At 37.7% G+C, this 14,751-nt stretch overlaps 1 protein-coding gene across 1 annotated transcript in view; it reads right to left on the bottom strand.

Annotated features, from left to right (window-relative positions):
• Positions 1-2,124: 2,124 nt before the first annotated feature.
• The window catches only part of MTA3 (metastasis associated 1 family member 3), a 208,757-nt gene continuing 196,130 nt past the window's right edge, over positions 2,125-14,751 (bottom strand). The window contains exon 19 of the mRNA XM_067565049.1: positions 2,125-2,260. Within this exon, the coding sequence (XP_067421150.1) occupies positions 2,125-2,260 (136 nt within the window). The remainder of the gene's footprint in view (positions 2,261-14,751) is intronic.

Below are 14,751 nucleotides of genomic sequence, written 5' to 3'. Positions count from 1 at the left end.
TCTAGCCTGTGAAATGGTTCCACTCCTGCTCAGCAAAGTGTGCAGACAGGATGTTACCTCGTTAGTCTGACTCCCAAACTAAGTGGGCTGGATGCTTTGGAGAAGGTTTGCTTCTTAAAGCACATTTTAAAATAACTCCCCAGACACATTTATCAACATTTGCTTTGCTTTTGGCAATATTTAAGGAGTAACATATTGCCTCAGATTTCTTGATACGAAAGTTTGACTGAATCAAGTAGCTGGTTGCGTAACAATAACCAATGTTAAGCGTTAAGAGTTTTCTCACAGAGGAAGAGAGAAAAATCATCAACTTCACCACAGACTACTATAAGTATACAGATATTTACTTCAAAAGCAGAAGAGAAAACACAGAATACACAGGATTTTAGAAAATAATCATTAGACACTATACTACCCTGAAACTGTAAAAGCAAATTTCTAGTTCAAACTCAGTAAGGCAGGGAAACCAGACACAAAGCCCAGGACCATACATCTACATGACACTTTGAAAATGAGTTTTCTGCATATGATTTTAAGGATGCTTGTGGGAGACAAAGCTTTTTCTGTGCAAGCTTTTCATACTTTCAGTCATGTACTTTGCAAAATAATTACATTTTGTAACTTTGAGGGGGAAGGAATTCATTATTCAGAAGATGTTTCCACATTGCCGGGTTATAAAGGCTAGATCCTGCCATTCTTACTAATGAGAACAGGCTGTCTCCATCCAGTACCTACTAAGCATCCCTCCTGTTGTGAGGAAATAACAGATTTTGTGAATACAACACATTTGATTTGAGCTGTCTGCTTTCCTGCCTAGTGAGGGTCAGTGGTGAAGTACTAGGTCCAGCACTGGTGTAGATTGTCATCATCTCCTTTCAGGAGGTCTGAGTGTCTACTTTTCTTAAGGAAGCAGCTAGGTGACTTTGGTTCAAGAAACCAAAACTTGATGCTGCCAGTCTGGTTAGTTATTGGATGGAATCACATCTTCTCTTTTTGGTTCAGGTCAGACCTACCTCGGTCCCTATGCCATTCTGTTTCAGTTCCCACCTGCAGAGATAGTCAAGCTGATGCCCCCTCATAGCAGGCCCTAAAGATACAACATTCCCCAGGATGACCCCTCATCTGTGGAACAAGCTTCCACCTTTTGTCCAAAATTGCCTGGGACCTGTGAATTTCAGAGCATGCTATGAAACCCATCTTTTTTGCCCAAACATCTGCCCAGGGTGGTATTTGTCTATTGGAGAGGGAGTTTTGATAGGGAAAATCCTTCCTATTTGATTGTGTTAAGGTAGAGTTTTGAGAGGGATTTTCTGCAGGTTTTGTTTTTGTTGAATTGTTATTTTGAATTATATCAAAAAGACACCCAGAGAAACATATGGGTGCTTTTATGTCATTATAAATTGAAAGAAATAATTAATCTATAAATAAATAATGGGAGTAGCCCCTACACATGCAACTAGTCCAGTGGAGGCCCATTCACATTAATAATAGCTTTCTGGATCACACCAAAGCTTACTCAGCCCAAGATTTTGAAAAGCGAGTGCCCAATTTCAGAGCCTTTTGGCCTACATTTCAGAAGTGCTGAACACCACACCTTTATTTGCCCTCAGTTGGAGTTATGGATACGCAACACTTCTGAAAATCAGGGCCAAAGTGCCTCAAGTTGGACACTGAAAAGTCCAGACACCCAATGTCAATAGCCAATTTTGAAAATGTGGCCATATGGGCTAAACTGTGCTTTAAAAACAGTGGTCCATGTTGCAGTTGGTGTAGCTTTGCACCAGGAGCTCAAGGAGGCATAGGCAAGTGTAGGGGAAGCATGCTGCAACTACCCCCGTAACATGTAGAGTGTATTCCCACTCAGCGACAAGCCAACTCTGATGACTGATGTGGAGAGAAGGATGGGGTTATCTGCATGCCCCATTGAGACAGACGAGCGCACTCCTTGCACACTGGGGGATTTGCAATGGCTGCAGTTGTGTCAAGTCCCAGAACAGAGGAGTCAGCTGCAATCTTGCCCTGTCGTATTTGTTTTTATATACTTTGAGACTCAGAAAACCCTTTCACATCTGCATTTGCAATTAAAAACTATTACTCTGATGTGATTGTGTTGCTGCTATATATTCAGTGCATGATGCGTGCTGGTTCCATCCATACCAGCTTGTGGTTCACAAAGGATTTTGTCTTCACAATGATTGGAGCACAAGGTGTTCTGGAAGCTCTTTTTAACTGTGACCGGGTGCATTGTTTACGAATTTTTCTGCATGGAAGGAAGAGAGAGAGAGAGAGAGAGAGAGAGGTAAATCTCTGCCCTAAAACTCTGCTCAGCTGCCTGTTATCAAAAATAAAAAACAAATATTCCATTACTGGGGACCCACTGGTTCATGTGATATGGAGACTTTTCGGTAACCTGAATGAATTCAGTCCATTGATTGGTGACTCAAAATTATTGCCAACCAATGACTTTTAAGTGGACACTGAAAAGTAAGTGTGTGGTGTCAGTTAAGTGTTCACATAAAAATACCCCAGCACCCTGCGCCAGAATTGGCACACACTGGCATCCCTGTTTGTGATTTCAGCACAGGAATAAAGGCATAGAGTAAGAACTGCCTCGCCACCAAAGACATGGACCCCCAAAAAAGTGATGGGCCATGCTGGACAGGTTGGTTTGCAGCAATCTGCACCGGCATTATTTGCACTGTATCTGTTCTGTAGATACAGAGGACTTCAGTCTCCAGGGTAGTTAATCTGCACCTTTCACAAACACTAAATTCACTTCAGATTTGCAGATTATAAATCAAACACGTTCACTAAAGATGGCCTTGTGGTTTTTACTGTCATCTAAAAATGTTGCAATGAAGAGAATATTCATTCTGATGATAAAATGCTGATTTCCAACTTTCCTTTTGCTTTGATTGTCACTGTATTACTATAAATCAATAACAGTGAAGCTATGTCTATCAACAAGTGGGAGAGCATCAAATAAAGAGATGACATATTAGAATGTGCTCAACTAAGGAACAGATAATATTCTGTAAAGTATTACATACAAGGTCCTGTATATTCCAGGTTTCCACAACAGCTGAATTTGCCATGGAATTCACCACTTACTGAAGAATTATATGCCAGAATTTCAGCTTTCATTAGTTTTTAGTATGGGCCAGATTTGAGCTGATGTAAATGGAGCTTTTGGAAATGCTGATTTCAGTGGAGTTGTGCCCATTTACAGCAGTTGAGGACCTTCCCCTACATTTCTAGTGCTCTAGTTCTAATTGCAAAGAATACTTGAAAAGGTGAGTGTAAAGTAATACAGTGATGTATGCCTGAGTCTGCAGAAAGCCTGAAACAATTGTTCAGAGGAAGGTTCAGATGTCCACATTCATCTTAATGGACTGTTAACTCTGAAACCTAAATATGACAATCTGTGGCATACTGAAAATGTGGGGACAACATAAAATTAATTGAATTAAATCTCAAAATAAATAACGGGCTATTGTACTGACTTTATTCATTTTCATATTGAATTCAATAAAACTGTCCATTTTTACAGATTTATCAGAATTTGCTGCAAAATTTGAACCAGAGTGCTAGAGAATCTAAACACAGAATTTACATTTAGCTTGCCACAATGGTTAATGGACCTTGGTTACGTCCATTTATAAAGAGGAACATAGTGACCAAGATAAAACAAGCAGCCAACAATAAAGAGGAGGTACCAAAGCAATACTATTATTGTATTATTATAGTATTATTGCTATATGCAATACGGCTTAGAAATAAGTGTATGTCTTACAGGTAAAACTATTTGATTATTTTATTTAAAATGTATGCACAAACATTAAGTTATCGTAACTACATCAAAACAACATATGCCACAATACACTACGTGGCTTTCCACTCTCATGCCCTATAACAGCAGGTTAGGATACAGCATTATTGAGTATTAGGCTAAACATCTGTATAGCTCAAAGACCAGGAAACACAAAGGCAAAAAAAATTAAACCTGCTATTTTTACATCATCCTGGAAATATATGAGCTTCACTAAGTTAATAAAGTGCTGTCATATGATAAGGCCATGTTATTTTAAGGCTAAAGAAATTTCTGATTGACTGAGAAGGAAGTGAATACTGAATTCTGAATATTGAATAGTAAGGCTGTGAAATATAAATTGTCTCCCTCAAAAAGTGTCCACTCCTAGCATAAAGATAGAGCCTGAATTTATAATCTTTTTCTCCTTTGAGAAGTTGTTATTCACAAAAGAAGTCACATTGACTTAAGTAAGGATTATTGCTCTAAGTGCTTGCAGAATCAAGCCACTATTTACTATTTTTATTTTCAAGCTTAAACATAAAGGACTAACATTGTTAGTGCTCATCTAGATTCTGCTGGCTCTGTCTCAAAAGTTCAGAAATCAGATTATAATTTGCCATTTTAAAATTTTAATATGGCAACCTTACAAATTGTCGAAAAGATCCCAGTAGACAATGCATTATAACATTCACTCTTGTAAAATTTGATTAAAATCCAACACAACCTTCTAGTAATAGAGTATGTACCTTAATTCTAATCCTATGTTATATATTTCATTCACAAGCAAACAATTCACCCGATTCAATAAGCAGATCAATCAATATATTCCAATGTTATAGAGTTGCAACTGACATAAAATGTAATTATATTAAAATATCATTAGTCAATGAAAAAAACAAAAACAATCAAGTCCAAAGGCCTGATTCTGATCTCACTTACACCAGTGTAAAATAAGTGTAAGGAAAAGCAGAATCAGGGTGGCTACATGTCAAGCAAGACATTGTAATTGTGGGCTAGATCCTTTGTTAGTGTAAATCAACATAGCTCCATTGAAGTAAATGTCCTTAATGGAATTATGCCAATTGACACTAGCTGCAGAGCTGGCCCAGCATTTCTAGTTAATTAAGGTTGTGTAAACACATCCAGAGCTATTTTTTATTTTTATGTAGGAGTTGTGTTTCCTTAAAAAAGATGAGAAGAATAGAAACCACAACAGGTTTGATTAAGCAAATGAACATTTGGATGGTCATTTTACTGATGGCCAAAAGCTCTGAAGAATTTGAAATGGAAATACAGTCAAACCTTTAGAGATTCATCCATCAAACTTCATAACCCGCCTGCATTTATAAGCACGTTATCAACAATGTTAAGGTTGTGGCACTTGCTGACATAAGATATAACATTCAGAGATAAGACAGACAGTCCGTCCTCCACTTACAACATTTCAACTCCACTCTCCCCCCCCACCTCCCGCTCCCCCCCACACACACACACAATGGAGTGAAGTAATGAAAGAGTCACCTTTAAAGTTCAATTTCATGTGCCTCTATCAAGGATTTTTTTTAAAAAGAAGCATATGGCTTTTATTTGCTGGTGATAGTTGGGGTGAGTGAATGGATTTAACATCTTTAATGGTGATAAGATCCTTTACAGTTGTTAAGAAAGAGTATTTGCCATTTCCTCTGCTTTTCCCTTTGATTATTATAGTAGTGTTTGACGTGCGATAAGTTAAAGACTTCATTAGAAATTCTAATTAAAAAGAATTGTATTTCTAGTCCACTAGAGACCAAAGGTATGTATGGAAATGAACCAAACATTCAATAGAAGATTGGTATATGAAGCCCACTGTGTGCTCTTTTATGTTAAATGTCTTGTCAATTGAGGAGTAAAGATTAAATTTTGCTTGTCTTTATAGTAACTGAATTGGTGACAGCACATTCTTCTGTTGAAAAGGATAAAACACCCGTCACCCTGCTAGGAGATAAGGACATGCAACAAGAAAAAATATACGCCTCTGTAAGCATGAGACCTAACTTCTCTCTGCAATTTTATATATTCAGTGGCACCTGGCCAGCATATCACTTCAGCACACGCTTAAGGTTAAGTGAGTGAATCATTCCAATAAACTCATTTCTTGGGAATGTTTTTTGGGAATTCAATAACTTTACTAGGAATAATCACATGCATAAGGCTTTGGTCTAATTTTGAAACATGGTGGAAGTCCTACCTATACTACAAATTGGAATCAGATTCTCTGACATGGATGAGCAGATATGTGCCACACAAGGCGACAAGCTGAAGAAATACCAGTTCTACAAACAGGATGAAATCCTGGCCCCGTTGAAGTCAATTGGAGTTTAGCCATTGACTTCAGTACAACCAGGATTTCACCCTTTATGTCTAAGTATGAGCACCTGGGCAGTTTGTTATAGGTGTCATACAAAACAAAACATAAATAAACATCAAGTCCATAAAAATGCATGTCCATAATATACACCCAATGCCCTGACCCACTCAAAACATGAAAATAAAATAAAGTTACTTTCGTTCCAACATTGTGTGCCATTCCCAGCTGTTAATCTAAAAGAATAACTCCACTCCCTCCCCCCATCAAAAAAAAAAAAAAAAAAAAGAATTCATGAAGGTGCAGGTGCTCCATAGCTCAGACTGAGTAGTGAACACTCTAGGAGGGGTCTTTGAGCCAATAGCAGAAGCACATTCACTGACAAAATGGCTCTTGGAGTATATCTGCATGGCAATTATACACCTGCAGTTGGTCCGGGTCAACTGACATGGGCTCTGGCTGCAGGGCTGTGAAATTACCCTGACCCCGACCATCTACAGAGCAATTTTACAGTCCTGGAGCCTGGGTCAACTGACCTGGACAGTTGCAGGTGTTTAATTGCTACATAGACATACCCTTGGTTCTCAGGCTTAATTACAGCCTGTTCTGTGAAGTGCTAAGCATCAACTTCTAGAGGGTTTTGTTATTTCCTGAGATACATAATATATTCAGTGGAGGCCTTAGTCAGAATTATAGGTGCAGCCTTGTAATTTACCTTAGCTGGCCCATAATCTTTTCATTTTATGTCAATGGACTTTGGATCAGGCCTTAAAGGCCCAATCCTGTGAGGTGCTAAGTGCCCTCTACTACCAGTGAATTAAAGAATCTTTAACTCTTCAGTGACAGTTCCTAAGTGGCCGCTTTCAAATTCATAGATTTTAAGGCCAGAAGGGCCCATTATAGTCATCTAATCTGACTTCCTGTGTAAAACAGGCCATAGAACCTCACCCAGTAATTCCTGCATTGTGCCCATAACTTCTCTTTTAGCTATAATGTACGTTTTAGAAAAAATCCAATTAATTAATCCAGGCATAATTCATGGATAGTCCCTATGCCATTAAGTAAAGGACGAGGTAGGAGATCACTGCATGTGGAAAAGCTATTTTATCTGAATTCCAGAGAGAGGATCTATGAGCAGAAACTAAAATAACATACAGTTATAAGCTGGAGGAGCGTACAGTATGGATGCGCAAGATACCACTTCGTCTCTGCATAGCATAGAGATACTGAAGGACCCACATCACGCATGCAATCCTCATTTGGAAAGCAAGAAAGTGAATGATACATTTTACTTCTTTAAAAATCTGTTTGGCCTGGTGTGTGTCATCTACTTGTTACATTACAGTAAGGTTTTTCAGCTAAGTTTTGCACATAACCCAAAAAAGTAAGAGTAACTGGGAGGAAATGGCTCAGAGGGCACAAAGGGTGTCAAGTCTGCGATGAACCTTAAACACTCTTTTTTAAATCAACTGCTTTTTGAAATGCTCTAAAAGCAAGGAGCGAGTGTGTTGCTAAGTATCAGGCTATTAGACAGCAGTTCCAAGAGGACCTTGTTGGTTACACTGAGAGCCTAGCACAGATGACAATTTGTACGGCATACAATTTATGAGATTCAAGCGTCGATGTCTAGAGATGCTGCTGTAAGGCCTGGACATCATTTAAATACTTTAAGAGTTTGCTTTAAATGTATGAGATGACTCTTTTCCAATACTACAGAAGCTTCTACCACTCATCCCCTCCTTCCTGGATAGTTATTTTCAGATTTTACATCAATATTTATGGAGACAAACTATTCTCTGTGAACAACAGTCATTCTTGTTACTTTGGAAATGATACTGCCAACATTTCTTACTAGCTTTATATTGTATTTTCAGAAAACAGGTCACCATTACACCTGCTTATGCATTGCTCAGGTAGTTTTATTCTCTGATTCTCAGCTTTAGCTATTAAAGACAAAGTAACAATTTCATTGTAACACTTCTTTGTGGAGAGGAAGGATCTTGGTCCTGTGTTTAAGGCACAGACTAATATTCAAGAGAGCTGGGCTCTATTCCCAGATCTGTCACTGGCCTGCTGGGTGACCTGCAGCAAGTCAATTCACATTTCTGTTACCCTGCGTCTGCCTTGTCTACTTAGATTGTAAACTGTTTGGGGCATGAACTATCATGTGTTTATACAGTGCCTAGAATAATGGCACTTTTAGGTACCACTGTAACATAAGTAATAAATAACAAACAATATTATTAATAATAATATAGTTCTAGCTTTGACACAGATTTCATTCATGACCTTGATCAAGTCACCAAATCTTTTATGCCTGTTTCCCCTCAAAATGGCTTAATTCACTAATACTTGTAAGTGTTTTGAGATCATCAAAAGGCACTATTGAGGTGCAAAGTATTATAAGTTTAAGAGTTTTTTGGAATTTATGTTTGGACCATTACTTTAGTTCTTGAAAACTCACCCTCTTTAGTTCTAATATTAATTCTTTTCAACTATTTCTCCATTTTGCATTTCTGTTTACCTGTAGCTTCTGTGATCCTCTTACCTTGCCAGGAAAGTGATCTGATTATTTAGCCAGGCTTCATTAACAGATTTCAGTATGGGAGTTTCTGTTTCTGCAATGTCAGTTACAATGCTGTTCAGGGTATACAAATTAATTTAAAAGGAAGTGAAATAAAATTAAATATTTGATAATTTGCTAAATCTTGCTAAAGAGGGGAGGAAAACAAGCTGTTCTCATTTAACTCTGGCAATTTAAAATGTGGTAGAAAGCACTGCCTTTTGCTCTTAATTGAACAGTTTGATGAAAGAGTACAAACACATTCATTAAAAATGTAATTTGCTTTTATTTATATAAAAGATTAACACTCACTCCTGTCCCTCCCCCTCACTCCATTTATTCACAAGCACAAGGTCAGATTCTCTGCTCCTATTAGGTGAATTCCATTTACTTCTATGGAGCTACTCTCAATTTGCACCAGTGTGTAAGAGAGAGGAGAATCAGGCCTTCTGTTCTTTGCTGGTGTTTAATCATTTCCTACAGTTTAACTTTCTACAGGTGCATACCCCTCAAGCACAAAGCATGTTCTTGAGTTTTGTGAGCTCAAATCTCAATCTTCTTGTTCCAGCCTAGCCTAACTGATAATCAGACACATTTCCATTTGTCACGAACAATAAGTGAACCTCAAAAGATGGAAATGTTTTGTTCAGTTTGTATAAGTTATCGAAGTTCAGATATTTTTCTCAGATTTTTTCCTACTAAATGGAGATTCATTAAAAAGAAGATTACCTTGAATTTACCAATATATACCCATCCCATGGAGCTGGGAAAGCCTTCTACAAGTACACTGAATAATTTATTCTGTGTTGGCCAGGAGACAAATCCTGTTTCTCCTATTTTTCACCTCACATATATAGATTCTAAGTTTGCTTTTTACCAATGATCATCCACTTATTTTTCAGAAAAAACTGTCCTTCTGGACCTAGATGATTAAAACATGATTTAAAGCTAGATCCAAAACATTATCCACATGACAGTGGACATTTTTTCTGAGCCTGGCAACAAAATAAGGGGAAGATGACTCAACAAGTTGGCTAAAATTGGAATAAAATGTTATTTTTGATTCATCCTGAAATACTACTGCTGTAGCACAGTAACTCACAATTCCACTGTAGCATCTTTCATTATTACAACAACCCTGTGGGATAGTGGTTATTACATCTGTTTTAGAGACAAAAAAGGAGAGTTCAGAAAGACTAATCAATCAGCAGCAGAAGTGGCACTAGAACCCAGGAGTCCTCAACTTGTGCTTTAAGCACTAGACAGTGTTTCCCATTCTGCACCAGGTACCATGATTGACATTTTTCAAGACAGTGGGTTTAGACACACCTTTTTCATTAAGGAGTTCCACTATACTGCACTGAAAATCTCAGCTCAGACATTTAATCGGTTAGGCCCAGATTCAGCAAGTGCCTAATTTTAATCATGTGGGTAGTCCCATTGATTTTAGTGGAATTAAGACTGCATGTGTGCTTAAAGTTAAACACATTTGAACATAGCACTTTGCTTTATAGATCAATTTCTGAAGATGACTATATGTTCAAAACACCACTGCTAATGTTAGTTTCTGTTTTCAATAAAAATATAAGAAAATCCTGTTTTTCATTTTTCTTGTGTGTTTAGCTCTGTAGGAAAAGACATTTGATCCTTTAAATATTTTCCCTTAGCAAAACATAGCACTACATGAAATAATATTACCTGACTTTCTGCAATTATAATGTTGAGTAGGATTTTATTTATTAAGAAACCTATCTGCAGTACAAGAAACTTTTTGGGGGAAGTTGTGGGGGGTAATGGATATTTACTAGCAAATTCTTTTTTGTTTCTTTTTCTTGCTTTGTGTGATTACTTCAGGATAATTGGTTTTAGCTGAGCATTATTGGTCTATACAGTATATTTTACAGTGTCATGGGCTATAATCTCATCTGAGGTTCAGGGAAATTGATAACATTTTTCTTTCATTAATAATACATATTATTTTCTTGCAAGAATATATGTTCTGACTGCCTATTTTTGGATGAGCGTCTTGGAATTCTGTGACTGATACAATGCAACATGTAAGCACTGTGAATAAGAGGTTATTTGTCATTTGGAAAGGATTGAGAATCAAAATTATTTATTATTTACCAGAAGGAGATTGAGGGCAAAATTCTCCTCACTGAGCTGCACTCCAGAGCTCTTATCTGACACACCGATCTCTTGCATAATCGGCATTTACATTCCATATAGAATTTCCATTGCAGAATATGGAATAAAAATACACTGCAGGCAAGAGAGGAGACTTTTGCCATAAGTTGCTTTGATATCCTGAATTCAAAAAGTATCTCCATTTCAAAGACCAGAAAAATATTATTATTGTATTAATAAATTCACCATTATCCCAGGTGGTGGTAGTTGCTTTATTTATCGGACATTAACAATTCTACTTTCATCCAACTATCTTAGCGCTCTTGGTGGACTTTAATTAAATTTCACAGCATCCTGGTGAGGTAGGTAAATAGTCATTTTACAAATGAAGAAATTAAAGAGAGGTTATTAATATTATTATTAGTAGTACTATTATTATCCTAGTACCTAGAAGCCCCAGTCATGGGCCAGGACCCCATTGTAATGTACAATGGGCAATGTACAAACACAGAACAAACAGAAAGACCCTGCCCCAAAGAGCTTACATTTTAAGTTTCTTGCCCTGGATCATGCCAGCAAGACAAAGACAGAGGTGAGAATAACACTCAGGAATCCTGACTCCAAGTCAGGTCCTTGCTTTAACCATTAACACAACACTCCGTTTGTATTTTTCATATAAATATTTTCACCTCCTAAAACAGCACAAGTTACGAAACCAGCCAGTCTTGTCCCCCTTACATGTTTGACGAGCAGATAACTATCTTTGCTGTTGGCTTCTGCAGCCATTGTGTTCTCTTCAGTATTTTATATTTAAAATCTCTGTAAAGTTCTGTAGTTCTTTATGTAAGATACAAAGAGACAATGATAAGTATCACTTGTTTCAATAGCAGCCTCATTGCATGAATGATTCTGGGGTCATCCATTTAAAAGACCTTAGAAAGTTTTAAAAATATATTAAATGAATGAAAAAAGAAAATAATGAATGCACTAAAGCATAAATTGGCACAGATTTAAGCTTTCTAATATAATTTCTAAATGAAGAATCCAATAAAGGAGGGTTACTTTAAATTAAAATCATGATGTGCCCAATTTTGATCTGAGTCTTAACAATGTGAAGTTCATTGCCATTGTATGTCTTCACAGCTCTGTTTATATGCCATGTGTTTTATCTGATTTCTAGTTTTATGGGCAAATTAAACACTGTGAATCCATCTGGTACAAAGAGAGTAATTCTAACCCACCCAGCATCCAGTTTTTGCAAATTACTTTTCTCACATAGTTCAAAAAGTTTTTAAAATAACATTTCTTTAAAGATAGGTACTTTGTAATATTTCAGTATTACAAGCTTAAATAGCTAAGGTGGGTTATCTGAGATTTCCTGTAATAGGCTAAATGGCAGAATTCTCTCTCAGTCTAAAGTAATAAGTCCTTAGATCACATGGGGGCAGGAGGAGGGAACTAATTTAACTCTTAAGCTATTATTGCATTGTAAACTCTCATCTACCTTATACTATATGCTAGTGTATATTACATTTTGTATAATTGAAATATAGTTTTAAAATGTTGCATACATTTTGAGATTTTGGTATTTAAGACAACTGTGCTTGTCTGAAGAACATTTTCCTTAAGTTCTTTTAAATCTCTACTAATGTGCCTTTGATATAGAAACTGGGTTTCATGTACAGGAAGACTGCTCAGACCATGTCTGAACTGGGAAAGTACATCTTGTTAGCAAACCTGTCAGCTAACATGTCACTAACATGATGTGAAACATGACTTCATCCTTTTCTCACACGATATATTATCCCAGCGTAGAACTGGTTTTAGAGATTAAGGGATTTCTGGGATTTAAGTTCATCAGCAAGATAAAGAACAGTCCATCCTAAAGGCTTTCGCCTAAGTTAATGCGTCCAAGGAGCAGGGAAGGTTGTGTTCACCAAACTCACACCTTATACAACTTCAAAAAGGTAGCCTTTGAGGGAGGGGATTGTATAATAATGATAATGAAATACACTGTATTATAGAGACAGAATTGTATGGGTGGGATACATGCTTATTGACATCTGAGTTTAACAGCTGATTTAGACCCTGATTGAAGTCAATGCAACTTCACTATGTGCTGAATCAGAACGGTGATGTCCAAACTATGTGAATGAAGACAATCTACCTATGGCCTGGATTACATTAGAAAATTAAGTCAGCTTAACTACATCAAAAATCCATACTCTTGAGCAACGTAGTTAAGACAATTTAACTCCCAGTGTAGACAGCACTAGGTCGACAGAAGAATTCTTGCATCAGTCTAGCTACTGCCTTTTGGGAGGTGGATAAACTACGCTGACAAGAGAACTCCACCCATTGGCATAGATAGTGCCTGTGCTGAAGTACTACAGCGGTGCAGCTGTGTCATTGTAGCATTTCAATTGTAGACAAGCCCTATTTTATGATCCCCATCACCATAGTATCTGAGCACCTCCCAGTCTTTAATGCAACTATCCTCACAACAGCCCTGTGAGGCAGGGAAATACTAATAGCCCCATTTTATGGCTGGGAAACTAAAACACAGAGAGACAAAGGCCCAGCTCCATAAAGGGACTTAGGTGTTGCAACGCTGAATGTTTCTGTATTGAACTTTTAGGCTATTAGAAAATCACAGTAACAACACTGTAAGCCACAAACCGTGAGTTAAATGCCTGTGTCCCTGTACAATGAATGGGGAGAGACAGGTATCTTAGAATGTGATCCGCAAGGCTAGCTAGCGAGAGTGTGTCTGAAAAGCCCTGCCCCTCTCATGGAGTTCAGCGCCTAAATTCAATCTTTAGGGAGGTGTCTATCTCTGCTTATAATCCATGAACTGGTGGAAGACAGGCATTTGGCCACCTAAGTCATGAGCTCAGAGGTCATCAAGTGGATTGGGCCCCTCAACTGAGTTCACACAAAACAGGGAGGAGAAGAAGTGGCTGTTCCTTAAAACCTTTAGCCCAGTGGATAAAATACTAAGCTGGAATGTGGGAGACTCCTGGCTCAAGTCCCCCTCCTCATGAGAAGGGGGAGAGGGATTGGATCTACCCATCTCTCTGGTGAGTGCCCTAGCTACTGGAATTTGGGATATTCTGATGTAGGATTCCCTCAATCTCTGTTGTTGAAGTTGTTCCACTTTAATTGAATAATTAAATATTAATTGGGCCAATGACTCGATAGCCTAGAGGTTATAATCAGTGCCTTTTCAAGCTGCCAATAATGTATGACAAATTTCAATATATTTCAGAGGTAAAGGAACCTGGAAAATATATTTATATTGATTTGTTTGTCTGAACAGGAAATAACTGCTGTTCATCATCAGTAACGCTGCCAAGCCTTCAACTGATTGCTTATGGGTGTAGTAGTGCCCCTCCATGCAATCAACTGAAGGCTCAGGGCCTAATCTGTGAGAAGGCCCTGCAAATTAGAGATGAGCAAATGCTCAGACCGTGCTGTATCCAGTTTCAAAATCTGATGCAAATTTTGCAAATTGGGTCTCTCTTTACAAAAGGTGTTGAAAATCTTAAAGTGAAAGGTAAAAAGAAGGTTTTTTTTGTTTTTTTTTTAAATGTAAAATGTGATAAGTAAGGCCTGTGACCAGTTCTAAAAATTGAGATGGTGTGTGTGTGGACAGATATTTTCACTAAAATAGTGACTGAGTGCAAATCGAAGTATATACTTTAATCTATAATGCCCTACTCAGCTTTGGCCCTGGGTACATCAGACTCCCCCCACTCCCACTCCCCACTTGCCACTGTGGCAGCCGAAGTCAGCAAAAGTGTTTGCGTGCAGAGGCAGCAGATTCAACATTTGAGGCAGGTTATTCACTGGGCCCATTTACACTGCGGATATTTGTACTAATGTAGCCAATGTCAAACAAGGATT

The sequence above is a fragment of the Emydura macquarii genome, unplaced genomic scaffold (genome assembly GCF_026122565.2).
Source record: "Emydura macquarii macquarii isolate MOO-44397 ecotype Brisbane River unplaced genomic scaffold, CSIRO-AGI_Emac_v2 contig_2676, whole genome shotgun sequence".
NCBI classification, from domain to species: Eukaryota; Metazoa; Chordata; order Testudines; family Chelidae; genus Emydura; species Emydura macquarii.
The sequence above is the reverse complement of the archived record's forward strand: the minus strand, read 5'-3'. Positions and strand labels throughout refer to the sequence as shown.